The 20,600-nt window shown below is 46.7% G+C and overlaps 1 protein-coding gene across 5 annotated transcripts in view; it reads right to left on the minus strand.

The window, feature by feature from the left end:
* Positions 1 to 20,600, minus strand: part of WDR59 (WD repeat domain 59) — a 1,538,892-nt gene that overhangs the window by 180,478 nt on the left and 1,337,814 nt on the right. For 4 of the 5 annotated variants that reach the window (XM_069604207.1, XM_069604168.1, XM_069604178.1 and 1 more), the window contains one exon: positions 13,923 to 14,073. In XM_069604207.1, coding sequence (XP_069460308.1) covers positions 13,923 to 14,073 — 151 coding nt within the window. The remainder of the gene's footprint in view (positions 1 to 13,922; positions 14,074 to 20,600) is intronic. The other variant, XM_069604197.1, reaches the window with a different exon arrangement.

The following is a 20,600-nucleotide window of genomic DNA, read 5'->3' on the forward strand; positions in this document are numbered from 1 at the left end:
GCCTCTCCCTCCATTTCCCCACACCCCATACTCACCCTCACCCCTTCCTTTCCCTCCTCCTCCTCCTTCCCTCCCTCCCTCCCTCCCTCTTCCTCCTAGCTCTACTCCACTTCCCTCCACCTTCCCTCTGTCTAATTGCTCTGCATACTGTTTTGTTGACTGATTCAAAATTGTAATTTGCTTCTATTGTTACTGTTATTGTTATGGTAATTGTATCCTGTTGTTGATAAATGTGCAGCGCTTTGGTGTAAAGCGCTATATAAGCCTAATAAATACAAATAAACCTGTAATCGACTGGATCAAACAAACGGTACACTTCTCCTCTGCTTTTTGTACCCAACATTGTTTTTCAAATTGTCAAATTTGACAGCCCTGTCTCCTTGTCTGGTCTTGGTGGCCAACATCGCCTCCATCAATGCCACACTGATTAATCCTAAACCAGAATTACCACCAGTATACAAGGACTTCTCCAATGTATTCGACAAGGGGCTATCAGAAAAACTCCCACCACATTGGTGTTATGACTGTCCCATGGATTTGTTGCCTGGGGCAGTGGTACCTCATGGTCGCGTTTACTCCTTGACCTTAAAAGAAGAGAACCATCTAAAGGAGTATGTGGATAAGGTGTTGCGTTTGGGACACATCCGACCTTCTCGGCCCCCTGCGGCCTTTCCAATTTTTTTTTCGTTCCAAAGAAGGAGGGGGATCTACGTCCTTGTGTGGATTATAGAGCCTTGAACAAAATTACAGTTAAAAACCAATACTCCTTACCCCTCATAACGGAACTACTCGATAAGATGACATCCTCCACCATTTTCACCAAACTGGACCTAAGAGGGGGCATATAATTTGGTGAGGATGCGAAGCGGGGACGAGTGGAAAACTGCATTTAAAATGAAGTTTGGGCATTATGAATACTGCGTTATGCCTTTTGGACTCTGTAACGCCTCTGCCACGTTTCAGCACTTCGTTAATGACATCTTTAGAGACATGCAAGATTGTTATGTAGTGATTTATCTGGACGATATTTTGATATTCTCGGATTCACTTACACAATACATTCAACATGTTCGTTCTGTCCTGCAACGTCTGCGTGAGCACTCCTTGTATGCTAAGTTAGAGAAATGCGTGTTCCATGCATCCTCAGTTGAGTTCCTGGGGTTTCAGATATCTGCAAAAGGGGTGCTCATGTGTACTTCTAAGGTCAAGGCAGTATTGGATTGGACTATTCCAGACTCAGTGAAGGCTCTTCAGTCTTTTTTTGGGTTTTTCAGATTTCTATAGGTGTTTTATTGCCTCATTCTCTGAAATAGTGGCTCCCCTCACCCGTCTTACTAGTCCCAAAGTTCCATTCCTTTGGGATCACAAAGCCCAGTCAGCTTTTGAAGCTTTGAAAGAGGCCTTTACTACTGCTCCTGTTTTGCAGCATTCAAACTCGTCTCTCCCTTATGTAGTGGAAGCAGATGCCTCCGCTATTGTGGTGGGGGCCATCCTTTCACAGGTATGCCCCTCTACGCAACGCTTTCATCCAGTGGCTTATTTTTCCTGAAAGTTGTCCCCGGCTGAGCGGAACTACTCCACAATGAAGAGAGAACTTTTGGCAATTCGAGTGACCTTTAAGGAATGGAGACATCTTCTAGGTGCAAGACATCCAGTAACAGTGTATACCGATCACAGGAACCTCCAGGCACTGTTGCATGCAAAATGCACCAACGCCCGACAAATACGTTGGCACTTGTTCTTCACACGGTTTGATTTTATAGTAACTTATCGCCCTGGCCCCCTACATGGAAAAGCGGACGCCTTGTCCCGCACTGGTACCGATTTTCACACCCAAAAACCAGTATCCCCAATATTTCCCTCAGGTTCTGTTTGTGTATGTTCAGTTTCCATATCACTTCTAGACAGAGTACTGCAGTGGACCAGGGATCATGCCTCATTTCTTGATGAATTGGGTGCTAAGATTGTTACAGATCTTCTTTATGTTCGTGGGCTATTGTACCTTCCTGACAACCAAACCAGACGGAAGGCCCTGGAATGGTCACATGACATCCCGTTAGTGGCACATCCAGGTCAAATCAAGACCTATGACCTGCTACACCGATGGTGCTGGTGGCCTGGTATGAAGAAGGATACTGAATCTTATGTATCTAAGTGTGCTGTATGTATACAGTGTAAGAGACAACCGGGGAAACCCTTAGATCTTTTGATGAACATGGCTCTGCCCCACGTCCGTTGCATACGGTCACTCTTGACTTTGTTGCAGAACTCCTTTGTCAGGGGCATGTCAGCCGTGCTCGTGGTGGTTGACATATTCACTAAAATGGCACGATTCATACCATGTCTGGGTATACTTACTGCTCCCCTATTGGCTAGTTTGTTTTTTCGATCATTTGGTACGTTTCTTTGGTTTACCTACGATCATGATATCCGATCGTGGCTCCCAATTTACCTCAAGGTTTTGGCGTGCCCGTACTCGTTCATTGGGGATAGATGCATGGCTCTCTTAGGCCTACCATCCTCAGACAGATGGACAGACCGAACGTACCAATGGCACCATGGAGCAATACCTCCACTGCTTGTGCTTACAACATCAATCCAACTGGTTATCGGTCTTGGGAACCGCTGAGTTTGCATATAATAACTCCCGACACTCATCAATAGGTTGTTCTCCGTTTTATGCCTTGTATGGTTAACACCAGAGGATCCTTCCACCTGTTTTACCTTCTTTAGACCAGATCCCTGCAGCAAAATCCACAAGGGATTCTCTGGTTGCCATACATGAATCAGTCATTTCTCATCTACAGACTGCACAGTCCCGGGGAAAATTGCAAGCGGACAAACATCGTTCACCTGCTCCCTCCTATGCACGTGGTGATCGTGTTTGGCTCTCAACCAAGCACCTCGCCATTCGGGGTAAACGGAAGCTGTTGCCTCGTTATGTAGGTCCGTACAAGATTCTTCACTGTCTCAATGCTGTTGCTGTTCGTTTGGATATTCCGGCTCATTGGCGGATACACTCCGTTTTTCATGTTTCCTTGCTCCGTCCTTTTGTGCCTGGCACCCGACTTCCTGTTGCCCTTGCCCCAGGGAGGATGAATATGAAGTGCATACAATACTAGACACCCGTCTACGTCACGGAGTGCGATCCTACCTGATTGATTGGAAGGGTTATGGCCCTGAGGATAGGACCTGGGAACCGGCCTCCAACCTGCACGCTCCCCGACTTTTGCGTACCTTTTGGCTGGAATGTGGCATGTCCACAGAGGTGGGCGTCCTTTGCAGGGGCGGGAGGGGGGTACTGTCATGTCCCGGATTCCTGCATACAGACATGCGGGGGCGTCTGTCCCCACTTGGAGGCTGCCCTGGCGACTCTCGCAGTTGCACCCGGTTTGCGGGATTCGCTGCACTACAGTTCCGAGCACACACTCTGTTCCCGGTCAGGTGACGTGCACGTTACGTGTTCCGCGTCTTTGGGTGATTCCGTTATTTAGTTCTGCTAATCCCTGCAACGGATGCTCCTAAACTAATTAATTAGTTTGACTGCTCGACCTCCTGATAATTCTGATTTCTTAGTTTCCTCTACCCGTGTGTTAAAGGATTATTCTTCAGTCTTTCCCCTTGAGATTTCTGCCGCCTGATCTCCTCTGCTGTTTTCCCTCGGCTACCGAACATTACGGCTACTCAATCGGATTGCTCCTTATACTGCCCTTGTTTGTTGTGACGCCTTCGGACCTGTTAACCTCTTCTACCAGCGCAGTTTAACATTAGAAAATTCTAACGCTGGACTCCTATTCCCAAGTTTCTTTTTGTCCTCACTGGCTGCTTTCTCCATTTACTTCCTGGAACCCCCACCTCTCACAAACTCACAGAACCCTCCATTTACTGGATCTACTAAAGACACTGTCCTGTTCATCACAAGGAACTTTACTCTGCATACTGAAGTGACCGCTTTTATACCTCAAACATACACGACACCCATATAACATCTCCTGTTTCGGATGTTTTTCTGTCAAAAACATTTGAACAACATCATTTCAGAAATCCAATAACATAGATGGACTTCATCGCCCATAATCCATCTTGTACTTAGAAAAAGAGTAGGGCAAGGTAGTTTGTCCAGATTGACAAGAGCTCAAGTCACAGCAAGCAGACTAGTTGTTTTCCAAACCCTGAAGTGCTTGGGACCTTTAAATAAAGAAGTTGTAGTGTGGGAGGTGAAGAGTGCAGGAGAGGACGTTAGATCCCAGCTGGAGGCTCACCGACACGGAGCACACAGGATCCGAGAAGGCTGCCGATGCTGGGGGAGAGACAACGCTGACAAACACAGAAGGTCCCAGAGGCATTGGGAGCAAAGCAGAAGCTCCCAGGTGGTGGACCACTCGGGGATACAGCAATTCCATACCCAGACTGAAGAGGCAAGCCATCCTGTAACCGCAGAGCCACGCAGACAGCTAGAAGGACATTCACACACTCTAAGTTGGAGAACGGATGAACAAATCCTCCCACCAAGATGCAAACCGTATCGGAGGCACAAAGGAGGACAGGCGAGTCTACCTACAGTTGCTGGGGACCCTGGGGTGCTCAGAAAACAGCATCAGCATGTGAATGCAGAAAATGTATATGAATTATTTGAAGGCAAACAAGGCAAAGTAAAAAAGCCAAGATTGTTTAAATACAGACAAAACCCAATGTTAAAACAATGCCCAAAAGGAAGAATATTTGAATATCGAAAAGATGAAGGGCAGCAGCAAAACATTAACGAATATCTATGCATGAAATGTGAATGTGGGGGAAAGCTGGAGCAAGTGTTACCCCAAGTAAACACATTGAACCACAACAAAGTTAATACAACTGTGGCATAGTGAAAAAGGAGAGTGAAACCAATAAGAAATCCTGGCAAAAGGAATACACCAGGCAGTTGACATTTGGGTAAAGACACCTGGCAGGGAAGTATACCAGGCAAGTATCTGCAGGATTGCAGGGAAGTATACCAGGCAAGTATCTACAGGGCCCCAGAGAAAGGATTCCTGGTACAGGAGCTTACCAGGCAATCCACCAAAGTTGCATAAAGAATGTAACGTTGTGGCAAGATACATGGCAGGGGAGTATACCAGGAGATGAACAAGTTACTTTCTTACCTGGTAACGTTCTTTCGATGGGATGGTCCGACGACGTATTCCATATCTATGACATGTAATCACCACAGCTGTGCTGCTTCGGAAACTTTTTTCGGCGTCTGCGTCCTGCGTCGATGACGTCGATGCGCCATCGTCGAGGACGTCCGACGTCATCCGATGTGATAAGTAGGACGCACGACGCCCGTAGCCTCAGTTGTAGTTTTTTCCCCCAGAACGTGTGACACTAGCCAACTGCCAGTCAGACACAAAGCCTTGCGGAACGTAAGCTGCAATCGCAAAGAAATTCTGCAGCGGGGAAGGCAGGGCGGGAGCGATATGGAATACGTCGTCGGACCATCCCATCGAAAGAACGTTACCAGGTAAGAAAGTAACTTGTTCTTCGAGGGGATTGGGTCCTCCGACGTATTCCATATCTATGACAGACTCCCAAAGCAGTACCAGAGCAAGGAGGAGGGAAAGAATTTAGAATCAAAATTTAGAATAGCCAATCAAATAGCAGAGCAAAGGACCGCCTTGCCAAAGGCCAGATCCTGTGCTCGGATGGAATCGAGGGAATAGTGACGTACAAATGTATGTACTGAAGCCCAGGTGGCTGCATCACAGATGTTGCGAATAGGAACACCCCTCTGCAGGGCAGTAGATGCAGCCATACCCCTGGTAGAATGGGCCCGCAAGCCAGCCAGTGAATCCTTACCCGCCAAGCGTTAGCAATCCGAGATGGCCAAAATAATCCAGCGAGACAAAGTCTGTTTCGTCACAGCTTGCCCTAAACGCTTTCCAGCGTAACCAATAAAGAGTTGATCGTCCACTCTGACCCGGGACATGCGTGAAACATAAAAGCTTAAAGCTCTCCTAGGATCAAGCCTATGGAGCCTCTCCTCTTCCTTACCAGGATGCGGAGGAGGATAGAATGCCGGAAGAACAACCTTCTGGGCCAAATGAAATTCCGTCACTACCTTCGGAAGAAAAGAAGGACGAACTCTAAGGACAACCCTGTCCTTGTGAAATACAGTGAAGGGTGGCTTAACTGAAAGTGCCTGTAACTCACTCACTCTGCGAGCGGAAGTAACCGTAACTAAAAACACAGTTTTCAGAGTTAACAGCCACAAAGGGCAAGAATGTAAAGGCTCAAACGGAGCACCCATAAGAAACTTAAGAATAAGGTTTAAATCCCAACCGGGCACCAGGAAAGGTGACCGAGGGAACACATTAGTGAGCCCTTTCAGCAACTGTGAAATTAAAGGGATTTTAAAGTAAGAACACTCTTCAGACGAGCGCTTAAAGATGGACAGCGCTGCCAGGTAACCTTTAATGGTACCCACTTGCAAGCCCCTGTGGGCCAAAGAAAGTAAAAAGGACAGAACCATGGGGATGTCACATGCAAAAAGATCCACATTCTGAACTCGGCACCAGTCGCAGAACTTACGCCAACGGTACAGAGACTTTGTTGCTGGCCATCGGGCCGAAAGCAACACCTCCATCACGTCTTCAGGGAGGTCCCAATCCTTATACCTCAACCTTTCAGAAGCCAAGCGTGAAGGTTGAGGGATCTGACCTCTGGATGGAGAACCTGACTCCCCTCCCGTGAGAGCAGATCGTCTCGGTAGGGAAGACGACGCGGAGGGCAGATGGACAAGTCGAGAAGGTCCGGGTACCACGTCCTCCGAGCCCACGCCGGAGCAATGAGGATCATCCGGGAACCGAACTTCGTAACCTCCGCAGCACTTGCGGGATGACGGGGACTGGAGGAAACGCGTACAGCAGCGGGAACGACCACTCCACCACGAACGCGTCTCCTAAGGCTCCTTTTGGAGGAAATTCCCGCGAGCAAAACCTTTCCCACTTCCGGTTGACACTGGAGACGAAGAGATCCACTTTAGGGGTCCCCCAAAGGGCGAAGATCTCCAGGAGAATCTCCTGAACCAACTCCCACTTGTGAGAGATCGTGCTCTGCCTGCTCAGAGCGTCCGCCATCACGTTTTCGTCTCCGGCCAGATGAACTGGCGAGATCGAAACTTCCTGCTGGATGGCCCAGAACTCGAGCTGCATCGCCTCCCTGCACAGAGGAAGTGACCCTGCCCCCCCTTTTTGTTGAGGTAGTGCATGGCCACTGTGTTGTCCGTCAGGATCAGGACACTCTTTCCTCGCACAGTCGGCAGAAAAGCCTTCAGGGCTAGCCTGACGGCCCTCAGCTCCAAAAGATTGATATGGAGTCTGGACTCCGACGGAGACCAACGACCGCTGACTGTCAGCCCGTTGGCATGAGCTCCCCAACCCGTGAGGGATGCATCCGTCACGATCGTCACCTCCGGCCAGGGAAGCCAAAATGGACCCCCTTCATCAAGTTGCCTTCGACGGCCCACCACAGAAAGTCCCGGGCGACCGAGGGCGGCACCTGAACCGGGTCCGACATCCTGCCGGAGGACTGCGACCATTGCGTCTTGAGCGCCCACTGCAAAGATCTCATCCGCAGGCGAGCCTCTGGCACCAGAAGAATGCAGGATGCCATGAGGCCGAGCAACCTCAAGAACACGAACGCTGGGAGCGTCTGGGCATGCTGAAACTTGTGCACCATCTGCTGAATGTGAAGAGCCCTCACCTGGGGAGGAAAACACTGCCCCAGGGAAGTGTCGAGCACTGCTCCGATGTACTGGAGCCGCTGTGTTGACGTCAAATGGGACTTCTTTAAATTGAGGGAGAAGCCCAGCCTGTGAAGGGAGTGGCAGGTGACGGACAGATGATCCAGGACTTGCTCGGGAGAGCTCCCTCTGATCAACCAATCGTCCAGGTAGGGGTAGACGTGAATCCCCCCTTGCCTGAGATGCGCTGCCACCACCACGAGCTTGGTGAAAACCCTCGGGGCGGAGGTCAATCCGAACGGCAGGACCCGAAACTGAAAGTGCGAGTCGCCAACCGTGAACCTCAGGTACTTCTTGTGCTTGGGATGGATCGGCATATGGAAGTAAGCATCCTTGAGGTCGAGTGACACCAACCAGTCCTGAAGCTGAAGGGCCTGGAGGACTTGAGAGAGAGTAACCATCTTGAACTTGTCCTTCCTGAGGAGTTTGTTCAAACTGCGCAAGTCCATGATGGGTCTCAATCCCCCGTCTTTCTTCGAAATCAAAAAATAAGGGGAATACCATCCCTTGTTCCTCTCCGCTACAGGCACCAGTTCTATGGCGCCTTTCTCCAGCAGGGCTTGAATTTCCTGCGCAAGGAGCGGATCCGAACTCTGCAAAGAGAGGTTCCCCGGTGGATTGTCGCAAGGCCTGTGCCGAAAGGGAAGACAGTAGCCGTGGGTTATGATCTCCAGAACCCACACATCTGAAGTAATGGCTTGCCACTCTACAAGATGCTGCGCCAGCCTTCCCCCAACCGGCGAACCATGGGACATGGCCTCATGACTGAGTGGGAGCGGCCGCGGCGTTATCTGAGGGCAAAGAGGCAACTGCCCGAGCGGCCTTGGCACCACGGGTACCCTGTCGTCCACCTCTGGTACCCCTGCGTTTGCCTCTTTGACTGCCAGCTCCTCTCGCTTTACTGAAGGACGAGTAATAGCGAAAGGAACCACCCCTCCACTGCTGTCCCCTAGGACGAAAAGGCAGAGGTTGGCGAACTGCAGCGCCCAACGACTTCGCTGCAGCTTTCGAGGTCTGCAACCTCTCAAGGCTCTCGTCAGCCTTGCTGCCAAAAAGGTGTTCACCGTCAAAGGGCATGTTGAGGAGCCGAGACTGGCCATCAGGAGCAAACCCCGACTTCTGCAACCACGCAAACCTGCGTATCACGGTGCTCGCCGCCATGGACCTACTGACGCATTCAGCTAAGTCCAAACCCGACTGAACGGACTCACACATGGCATCCTTACCATCCTGGACCATAGCAAGGAAACCATCCCGTTCGTCCCCTTCGGGAATATGTTCAGCCGCTAACGCAACACAGTTCCACAGAGTGTGTGTGAAACGAGACAAGGCACAAATGGAGTTGGCCGCCTGAAGCGCTATACCACCAGAAGAAAACACTTTCTTCGCCCAGCCATCAAAACGTTTGTCGTCCCTATCAGGAGGGATGGTAGGGTACGACGCCTGCTTTGCCGGGGCCGTGGCCGCCTGCACCACCAAACTCTCCGGAGTGGGGTGCCTGGTCAAGTAGCAGGGGTCGCTACTGGCTGGACGGTATTTTCGCGACAAGGATCTGCCCACCGCCGGGAGACTCTCCAGAGCAGTCCAAGCCGCCGCCACCCTTCTCTGTAAAGCCATATGGAACGGCAGTACCGGATCAGTTGGGGGACCAACATCAAGGATGTCCGTCAGATCATCCTGCAAAAACTCCCCTGGGGGAGCAGACCATCCCAAGTACTCAGAAACCCTAGCCATAAGGCGCCGGTACGAGGAATCGGCTTGATAGCCAGGCTCAGGCCTACAAAACTCCACCTCCGGAGAGGTGTCCAGTACACTGGCATCATGCAGTGACTGTCTCAAATCGTCAAACTGACTATGGCCCGAGACAATTTCATCTGGAACCTGACTAGGAACCAGGCCATCAGAATCCTCATCCGCCTCTGAAATATAGTCCAGGTGGCGAAAAGAAGGCACCCGAGAGTGCTTGCTCTTAACCAGAGCCTTCCCCTATGGGGCTCTCCCGTGCCACGGGGTACCTCCGACACGAAAGGCGTCGAGCGAATCGGTGCCGGCGTCGAGAGAACCGGCATTGGCGCCGAGAAAATCGGCGTCGATGTCAGATGCAGCGCCTCCAGCATCGGCGGCGTCGACACAGCCCTCGAGGCCGGAGCCCCGAGCGTGTCCCTCAACGACCTGAGCGTCGACGGCCTCGACGACTTCCTCGGAGCCGGAGCCTCGAGAAAGCCTGTCGACGCCCTTGACGCCTCAGACGTCGATGTTTTCCTCGAAGACCTCACAGGTGCACACGGTCTCGAAAGTGTCGAGGACCGGGACCTGGAACGGGTACGTCGAGAACGAGTCTCCTTGTCCGAACGGGACCTCTCCCGTGACTCGTGCCGACCACTCTTGCGAGCGGTGTCTCTCGACCTCTCACGACCGACCCCACTCGGGGGCGCGGACGGCTTAGTACCCTGCGACTCAAGAATCGCCAGCATTTTCTTCCCGAAGGAAGCCCATTCCTCCGGCTTCGCAGGGCTGGTGGGGTAAGCGACGTGCCGGGCAGAGTCCTCCGAAGAGGACCTGGAAGACGACCGGTGTCGGCGCTTCCGAGAATGCCTCAAAGAGGCTGAGGAGTGGCGAGACCGACTCCTAGAAGGAGACCCACGAGACTTCCGACGATGACGTGGAGAGTCACCCCTCGAATCATCCGTCAAAAGCCCCGCAGACTTCGACTTCCTGGGCTTGGACACCCGACCTACCGACAACTTCTTCTTACGTTCACGTAAGGCTTTGGACGTGAGCGACTGGCAGTCGATACAGTCATCCGTGTCGTGGGCATCCCCGAGGCACCAGAGGCAGGCGTCGTGCGAGTCTGTCACCGACATCTTGGACCCACACTCCCCGCACTTCTTGAAACCCGGACGCGTGGTCAAAGACGAAGTAGAAGACATCTTCACACGAAGGATTTTCACAAAACGAACAGGTTCGAAGAACCGAGAAGAACAGAACTCTAAAGAGTCGAGGCGTGAACCGAGAATCACGAAGCAAGACGTTCCCGGAAAAAACGGAACTGAGGCTACGGGCGTCGTGCGTCCTACTTATCACATCGGATGACGTCGGAGGTCCTCGACGATGGCGCATCGACGTCATCGACGCAGGACGCAGACGCAGAAAAAAGTTTCCGAAGCAGCACAGCTGTGGTGATTACATGTCATAGATATGGAATACGTCGGAGGACCCAATCCCCTCAAACTGAAGAGCTCATAAGAGGATTCCTGGTAATGGAGTACACCAGGCAATCCGCTAGAGCACAACAAGAGATAAAGCTTATTGTGGAATTTAATATATAAATAAGAACTTTGTGAATCTAGTAACTTTGTGAATCCAGTACAAAGAAACCAAGGAAGTGTTGCATGTTATTAATTAAACATGACATGCATGTTCATTGATTGAATCTAGTATAAAAAACTAAAGGAAGTGTTGGACAAAGAAACGCATTGTGATACCAAGAAACTGTTGTTCAAAAGAGACACTTTTCCCATCCTACCTAGATATCTATAGGAAACTAACCACCCTCCCAATCCAAGGGTTTCTCCTTGGAAAATACTTTTAGTTTGATTTATCTTAATATTTTGGTTATAACCAGTATTTTATTAAACATAAATCAGAGACATTTCCTTTTACCCATTAGTTGTTTGTTTCGAGTGTAAGGGACAGATTAGACTTCCTCAGGATAGGGTTGGAGAGTTGTTTATCAAACCCATTTCTGTAAATGCTGATCTCTATGCACGTCTATGCAAGTAAGAGGAGCATACTCGTCCTTACCGCTTAAGGGGCTAATAAAAATGTCTCGCACTAACAATATCACAACTTTGTGTCCACCTCTCATTTATGACCCCTCTCATTAAGTGTTAGGAACACTGTGCTGTGGTCATTCTAAAGTTTATTTACTGAATGGCATGCATCCAATTCTTGCCTGTGCTGCATTGGTTATTGAATCATATTCTTTCTTTCCTCTCCTATGAAATGTATACATCTGTAAGTGTGTGATAATATTTGCCTAGAAGTTGTTACTTGCTTATTGTGGGTTTTCAAGGCTTAATCAAATATTGAATATGTTTGTACTTACCAGTCTAACTGGAATTATTGATGTTCTGTTTTGACTCATTGTAGCTCTAGATCACTCTCACAGCCCTCGTGAGACTAAGCCTTGACACTCTGCTACTTTACCTTAAATGGATTGGGCTATTCTCAGTGTCTCCCTGTTCACTATAACAGGGTGGCCTCCCAAAATCCACCCTCATGGTTGAGTTTGGAAATTCATCTTGAAAAGCCATGAACCACGCCTGCTGCCCCTTATCGGGGGTTTCTTACTTGCTACTCTGCCGTGTCCCAGAGGTCTGTTTTACGTCATGGGACCTGTGATGGCTGCTGTCCTAATGTGCCTGGGCTATCCAGCTCAAAGTCTGACAAAACTGCACTACTGGAGCTCAGAGCCGCAATATCGACACCTCCAACCGCAGGACCAGCGGCATAAGTGAGTGTGCCCAGGGATTCTGCATATCCTAGGGGTAGTCAATCAGGAAATCAAAATTAGGGGTCCAAGTGTATTTGCCTGTTTTCATATCCACTCCCGCCATAGGTGTTGTATGGATGCAAAGTCAATTCCCTAACTATTGTCTGTCTGTGATCAGTGGAGTTCAAACCAAAGATCCCTCCTACCCCAGGCTAAGTCTTAATGTGGTGGCATTGAGATAATACCCCAGAAGACAGTTACATACCTGTAGTCTGAAAAGGTGCTTTAATCCTGCACCCTCTACCAACCTATTGGCTTTGACAAAGCCTGACCCAGGGGGACTTTTAATACTTCCATCTCCCCTCCCACCTGTAACTTTGACTCTGCTGAGGCACTAGACCTTCTTACCTGGCAAGGGAGGACTGCAGAACTTTTTTGGGTCTTATATTTTAAGGAAGAGTTTAAGATTTTTGACTTAAATGCATTTTTCTTTCACTTTACTATTTAGAGTTTCTTCTGTTACATTGACTTGAACTGCTTTGCTGTGTTTAAGCGTAAAGTGTAGGTAGTCTCATATTTACACTAGCAAATTTGTACGTATATTTGTAAATAAGTGTGGTCTGGGATTATATGCTTTCCTTGAATTATACCTACTTACTGTGCTAAAGACCTAATAAATTAGTCTATTGTAATACTTCTGCACAGACTCTAATATTGAATTGTTTTGTGTGTGGTTAACTGTAAGTATGCACCCTCACTCAGATCTTTTGAAGTCTGCCTTATTGGTCAGTCTACGTTACACCTTGATAGAGTTTGGTTAGACAACTGAACAAACTATGGGATCAGGGTCCAAGGACCTTGGGAAAGGTACTCGCAGCACTGACTGCTTCCATTTCAGCCTAGGAACAGGGAACAGTGGTTGAGCAGGTAAGTTTAGGAGTCCTGTTTTGGTCTGGCTAGGGTGGTTGGGGGCTCCAGATGGTGTAACTGGAACTGGATAGAATCATAGGGGACCAAAATGGGATGCTTAAAAGGACCCCTATCCCGACAGTAGCATGTCCATTAAGGGCAGCACATATGAGAAAGGGTTGAAGTGACAGGAATTTCAGTAGAATTCCCTCTAGTCACAAAAAGTAGAAAACGCACGGAACTCAGCAGAAAGTTTAGGGGACCCAAAAAGTAGGTAAAGAGAACAGAAAAAATAGAAATCCACCCTAACAACCACTTTCTAGACCACCTGTGGTGAATGCCATTTGCTCAACTTTTGGAAGGTTTGCTCACAAACGATTTTAAATTCAGTGAATGTAAGACATGTCTTCAGATACACCTTTTGTTTCTTTCTTTGGCAAAAATGCCATATCTTCATCACTGCAGCTGTGAGAGCAGAAGCTACAGTCAGTGAGCAAAAATGTACGCGTGTGTATATTGCACTATTCAGCAAAGGAGTGACTTGGTGATTGGGAGTCAAAGCCTTATGCTGAGCAAATCAAGCACATGTGGGTCTCCATACAACATCGAAGAGGTAACAAAGTGGGTGCCAAATGCCATCTCATTATCGCCTATTCAGACTGCGCCATAGTGGTGCAGAAGAGGCGCAACCGTTTAAGTGGGTGGTAAATAGTTATATTAATGTAGAAATCCACTTACATAACGACTGTGGGAGCCCGAGTTAGAGAAGTGGTGCGGGAGGGACCCATATGAGGGCAGGTAACCCACCTGAGGTCGGCCTGGACCCTCAAACACACTGCACAGCATAGCCAGAGTCTGTACATCATGGAGATGACAGTAATGAACCAACCTAAGAGACAAGGGAAGAACATAAGGCTGCTTAGAGAAAATTATATGGGCGACAACATGAGTGGGAAAAAAGAGAGCAGAAGACAACAGCCATAACATAGGAAAGAGTGCAAAGAAGGGGGGAAAAGTCGAAGACAACAGGCACAAAAGAATTGGGAGTTCAAAAGTGAGTCAATGAGTTGTGTAAATATGCAAGAACAGAAGGAAATAAGCAGGCAAAAATAGAAACTAAATACAGTGAAGAGCAGGAACAAGTGTCAAGAAATCAGACTGTGTAGGAGAGGAGAAATAAAATGAGTAAGATCGAGATACAAGAGGGAAAAACATGGAAGAAGTAAGACACATGGGATAGAAGACAGAGGAATGATTAGGGACTCAAACATCAGAGAAGAGTGAGCTCAAACAACAACTGTATGCAAACAAACCAAGAGAAAAAGACAGAAGAAAAGAGGGATGTGAGAGACACGTGAATAGAAGATGGAGGGACAAAACAGGACAAGCAGAATCACATATGACCCATATGAAGAGGGTAAGAAAGATATGTAAAAGACGGTAGAAGTGGCAGCACATGGAAATGCATGGTAGCGATTTGACATGCAGAATTTAAAATCATGAGAGCGCAACTACATGGAAAGTAGATAGATGATGCAGCTACAATCACTAAATACTCCATACATACAAACACTTTACAGCAGTCTCTTGCAATAGGATCCGATTTACAAAATACACTTGGACCAGGAGAATGACTGGCTTCTCCTCGCCTATCTGGAAGAGTTTTGTAAACTGTTCCTTGATAGTCCTTTGTACAAGTTTTTAGAAGTCTCAAGGATTTGCAAACATAGTTAAAGCTTTATCAACTCTTCTTATTATTGGCACTTTGTCAGGACATTTTATATCTTGAATATTAGGGAGCTTACTCCCTGACGCTCTAAGAGCAGCATTAGGCATTAACAAAAGTGCACACATGACCTCGACGAGACATCAATACAAGTGGCTCTCTACCCATAATAAAATACAGCTAGAAATCGCCTCTCTGACACAAAGCCTTAAACAATCCCACCCCTAGTTACTTCACAGACAAACTGAAGAGAAGAACCTCCAACAGGCCCACCCGAGTTAGTAATACGAATTGTCTTGTGGTACCGAGATTCAAACTCACCAAGGTTGGGGGCAACAGCTTTCCTGTGAAGGTTGTCAAAGTTTGGAACTCCTTGCCCCACAAGTTGAGAGCTGACCAACCCTATCTACACTTTAGAAAGAACTATATCACTTATCTCAACTTGACTGAAGGCTAGATCGAACTGTCACACCTGCCTATTCCATGCCGCCCATCACTGTAAATTGTAAACTATTGTTGGAACTGAACTGTATATATTTGTATTGTACTTTATTCTCTGCCTTATATGTAATTTTTTTACCTGTACATTCATGATGCTATATTGTCAACCACTTTGAAACTTTGTAAGCCTTGCACCTTCTTATTGCTGCGCCCTGCTACCTCTGGGTCTGGTGCGCATTAGAAATTAATAAACAAACAAACAGTTCTTTGTCCTTTTGGTATCTTTCGCATGTGTTGGTTTTCCCACTGTGACGAAGGAGTTCACTCTCGAAGCACGCTTGAGATTTAAGGTTTTTTCGTGCCACCACTGTGATGTCAGAATTAATTCCAGAGGAATACTCGACTCTTGGGTCTCTGGGTATCACTACTCTAAGTAGGGAGATCACTCCAGGGGAATACCTGACTCTTTGGGCTCCCTGTGCCCACACGGCTTTTCCGCAACTCTCATTACCTGTATATTCACTGGGGAGTGCTATCGGTTCTTCCCAGAGTCTCAGGTTTCTGTTGGTTCTGCATGCGTTCAGTGTGTATTCCTGCTTTCCTCTTCTTTGGTCTATGCGGCTTCAAGGAGTCGTTGCCAAGGCGGTCTCGGGGTGTTTTATGGACCACCCGGTCCACCCCCAAGAGGGCCACCACCGCTGAATACTTCCTGCTTCTGCAGCGAGTCGTGTTTATCCCAGCTCACGTGGTTTCTCCTTCTGAGACCGACTGCCTCTCAATGCTTCGGGCAGCGGAGGTTTTAAATTCCCAGGACCTGCAGGACAGACGCCAGCTTCCTTCCAAGCTCTTCCTGCTCTCGGACGCCTCTCTAGCCCTACTCTAAGGAGGAACTTCCCTACCTAAAAACTAAAACTAAGAATCTGTCTGTGTCAGGATATCAATAACTGAAAAACCATACTTGTGGCCAAAACATCCTATACTGACCGTAACACTATAAACAAACAACAAAAGGGTGCAAGGAAATGTCTTTAATCTGATGTATAAGAGTGACTGGTGTCCGGTCAAATGTTCGAATCAAAAAGGGCAAATGACAAAAGGGTCGAGTCAAAACGACCGAAAACAAAAGGGTCGAATTTTTTTTAAAATGTTTTTTTTTTGCTTTAGTATAGGTAAAACAAGGTGTTTTTACACCACAAACAGGGGATTGGGCCCCTCCCCCCTCAAAAAAAAATATTTAACCCTTTTTTTCGGTCGTTTTGACTCGACCCTTTTGTCATTCGACCTTTTTGATTTGAACATTTGACCTATAACCAGAGTGACTCCAACAAAAATGTTCTCCAAGGTGAAGAACCTTCGGTCCAGAGGGTAGTTCCCTTCCCCTGGATTATTAAACAGGATGGCAAAAATGCCTCTTTTAGCTAACAGTTCCTTCGCGTCTTCACTTGACTCCCAAAGTTTTGGTTCAAGAAAAACGTTCTGTAAAAGTCTTTCTGTAGCAGTTACTGTAACTTTGCAGATTTCCTGGTATGCTTCCCTGCCGAGAATGTTTGGACAATTTCAGCTGCCTGTTGTACTCGCCTGTGCAATGGTTTATTGAGAAGCCACCCTCAACACAGGGAGTTCCTTCCCTCCCCCCTCAAGCGGTTATGAACCAAACTGTTTCACAGATTCTTTTTTAGCCCTATCTCAGACACATATCATGCCCCTTGGATCCCTCTCGCTTAAGCTAACAATGAACCAAGAACCAGGTCGGTGTACGTGAAATATATTGATATTTATTTAAATAAAAAGTATTAGAAATTAGCACGAAAATTTCAAACACCACTTTATCTGTGGCACAACACAATCAACTTCTCTCAGCAAAAATACATCACAAAAGTGAAATTAAAAAGTACACAATTCTTCACTTACTGCAAATTTCAAGTCACAAAATAATTACACTGATCAATCCCAAAGGCAATTATCGTGTAATGTTGTGTGATTTTGATTTTCCTGCAGGCTTAAAAGGCTAGCAGTAGGATTTCAAGATTGGCACAAATATATACGGCAACTATCATTTCGCCCACACTTTTGGTTTAAAATAACACAGGGTGATTTATCGGTTTGTTTTTCAGACCCCCCCCTTTGCTTTGGTCTATGTTGGGAAGTCAGACAGAAAAATTGGAATGCTTTGGGGAATGTTTGATTTCAGACACCTCTTACTGAATGCCTGTTTTGGAGAAGTTGGAAAAAAGGTTGGACTGATTTTAGAACAAAGACACCCCTCTTCCTTAAAGAAGTCGGTGTCAGCAGGATGAAAAGGATTACTCAATTAATGTATAGGCTATAGTTTTCGGCACACACTGGGAAGTGAGTTTTATTAATTTAAAATTTTAACAAAATTCACCCTGTAGTGTTCTGCCAAAAGGGGGGATTAAATTAATATTTTTGGTTAAGTAGGCTAAGGATCCACACAGTTTTGTCCCCCACTTACTATAAAGGCAAAGGATTCAAGGCAAGCAGACCCCCCCACCCCCACCTTCTGGTTACGCAGGGCTCAGGTCTAGTTACATAGCAAGCCTCTTTTGGAGGTTCAGGAAAGCCAGATGCATCTCAGGACACTCTTGAAAGATAGGGCACGGGTCTGGTCACTCCACTCTCAAAGATGGCCTCCCACTCTCCACCATAGGACCCAGTCACCTTTGAGGCCTTCCTAGGAATACACAGCTCCACCCAGATGCACTCTCAGCAATCTCCTCTGGTGTTTCCTTACACGCATCGGATGATAAGTTTCAGCAGCCTTCCTGATGGTATGTCTCTTGTCTGTCTGTTTCGGTCTGTCCCCTCTGTCCTAGTGCAGTCCCCTTAATATAGCAGCAATGACACCACCAATTTTACAATATTGGGGAAGAACCCTGCAATAATTCCTGCCACTGGGATTGGACAGTTATCCTTCTCTCTCCTCCCAAACACAGCCTCCAAGTCAGGATTGGTTTAGGGGTTGGAGCAACATATGGCAATTCCCATTTGTAATCGCCCTTTGTTCTCCTTTCAACTTTTTGGCAAAAACTAGTTATGTGAGCAACTGCCATACTAAACATATTTTCTGATTCAACTAATCATGGAAAATTAGGTAAGCCGACCACCAAATCCATACCATGTAGCACGGCCATGTGGCACATTTCTGCCGTTCCCATAAAAAGCACAAACGTTAAAAATATGTAAGTTATTAAGCTTATCCCTAATTTTCATTTTCCTCCCGCTCACCAATGCTCACATTTGGGCCATTTTCAGATCAGCCAGAAACCTAGTTTGACTGGCCATTACAGTTCCCTGAGTCACAGGTAGATACATTTTATATGCCAAAATCGCCTGGAAATTACATTAAAAAATGTACAAAAATGAAATCAATCTGCCTTATGGTTGCTGAGAAAAAGAGCTACATGATAATAGTTCTTTTTTAATTAATGGTGAATCTTGATGTGGGACAAATGGCCCTTTTTTTGCCTTTCAACCCTTTGTTTTCACTGGGACAGCCTGCACCCAGAGTTTTTTTTTTTTTACCAGTCTCCTTTGTCTTGGAAGCTTGCTTTTTGAAGTGGGTGCCCCCCATATTCACACATATTAGTCATGCTCCAACCAAGGGTGCATTGTCTTGAAGTCAATGCTTTCAGAGCCAGTATGTCTGGAGAACAATTAATTTCAACACCTTTATTGTGGTTGGTCATTAGATGTGAGATGTGACATCTAGGCTGGGAATGGGAGATTTCTTTGTGAAATTTTGCCCACAGTTAGCAAAAGGGTCTGCCTGGGGCTGACACTTTCCATGAAGACAAAGTGGCTTTTCAAAATTTCACTGGAGTTTTGTAGCTGAAACATAATATACATTGCTTTTTGTCAACTCGCACATCCAGTTTTGTTTTCCTGACATTTTTCTGTGAGCAGCAATACTTTCTAAACACCTTTAAACTGCTTTTATTTTTTTATATTGATTAAAAATGCGTACACATTTTTTTACAATGTGTTACTGTTTCATCCTTGTGAAGCTTCAATTACATTAAAATGTGTAGGGTGATCAATAAGACTCAATTAGAGGGAGAGTGGTAAGAAGCGGATGCGAGAAGAATGGGACAGGAAGCGTTAACGCTTTTATTTGCACACACCTGTGCAAGCCATTTTTTTTGTCAATGTTTAAAAATACTGTTTTCCATATGACAGGGAACTTTGATTCCTCCTTCCTTTGTAAATTAAAATGCTGCTTATCCATTGGTAATGACAGGTTGGCCCCTTTCCACATGGCTCTTTAATTTTACTTGAAAAATAACAAAAAAGGGCAGGCCATTTTGTTTCGGTGTTAAAAATCTTGCTATTCATGTGAAAGGGACGTCTGTTTGGGGGCTTTAATTGTACCCAACACCAGCCAGGACTTCTCTTTTAGGGTTTTCAGATCACCTGGTATACTCCCCTGCTAGCAATCTTTGCACAATTTCAACATGTATTGCACAGTTCTTTGATAGAACTTCAAATGCCTGGTGTACTCGTCTACCAGGTCCTCTTATGCGCTTCACAGTTCTTTGATACACCACAATAGCATATATCATAAGGTGCTTGGTATATCCATCTGTGGTAATATGTGCTCAAACATATTGACTCAAACATCTCCCCACATTGGCATCTCATGCATCTGAACTTGTTTGTATTTGTCTTTGTATTGTGTCTCGTCTACATTCAAACATCTATTTATATAAAACGCTTCGGTATGTTTCCGTACTCAGCTGATGCAATTCATCAGATTCATCAGTTTTAGGTTGCCCTCAGCTGACCAAATGACAAAGTGAACATCTGTCTTCCACTTCAACAACAGCTATCATTTTAACAAACAAAATGAGCAGGGTTCTACGTGGTCACCTTGACATGCCACTATCGCTAACATTCGGAATAATTTCAAGTGCCTTCTTTCCAGACAAACTTCTCTTCACATAGGGCATGGCGGTTCGTTCCAGTGTCAACTAACAGTTCATTACCGGCTCAATGTTTCAGTCTCTTTAGAGCGAAACGCTGTGGGACGAATCAAACAAGGTTGACAATTATGAGCCTACAAAGACACATTATAGAGGCCTGTGTAATCGATGTAACTTAGGTACTGTTCTTATACCGCGCACAGCCCTTATTCCATCTGATTCACATATGCCTTTCAAATTCAATAGAAGACAGCTACCTATAAGTTTAGCCGTTTTCAATGACCATTAATAGGTCAGAGGGACCTACGC

Source organism: Ambystoma mexicanum, chromosome 1p, assembly GCF_040938575.1.
Source record: "Ambystoma mexicanum isolate Mex_15411 chromosome 1p, UKY_AmexF1_1, whole genome shotgun sequence".
Lineage (NCBI taxonomy): Eukaryota > Metazoa > Chordata > Amphibia > Caudata > Ambystomatidae > Ambystoma > Ambystoma mexicanum.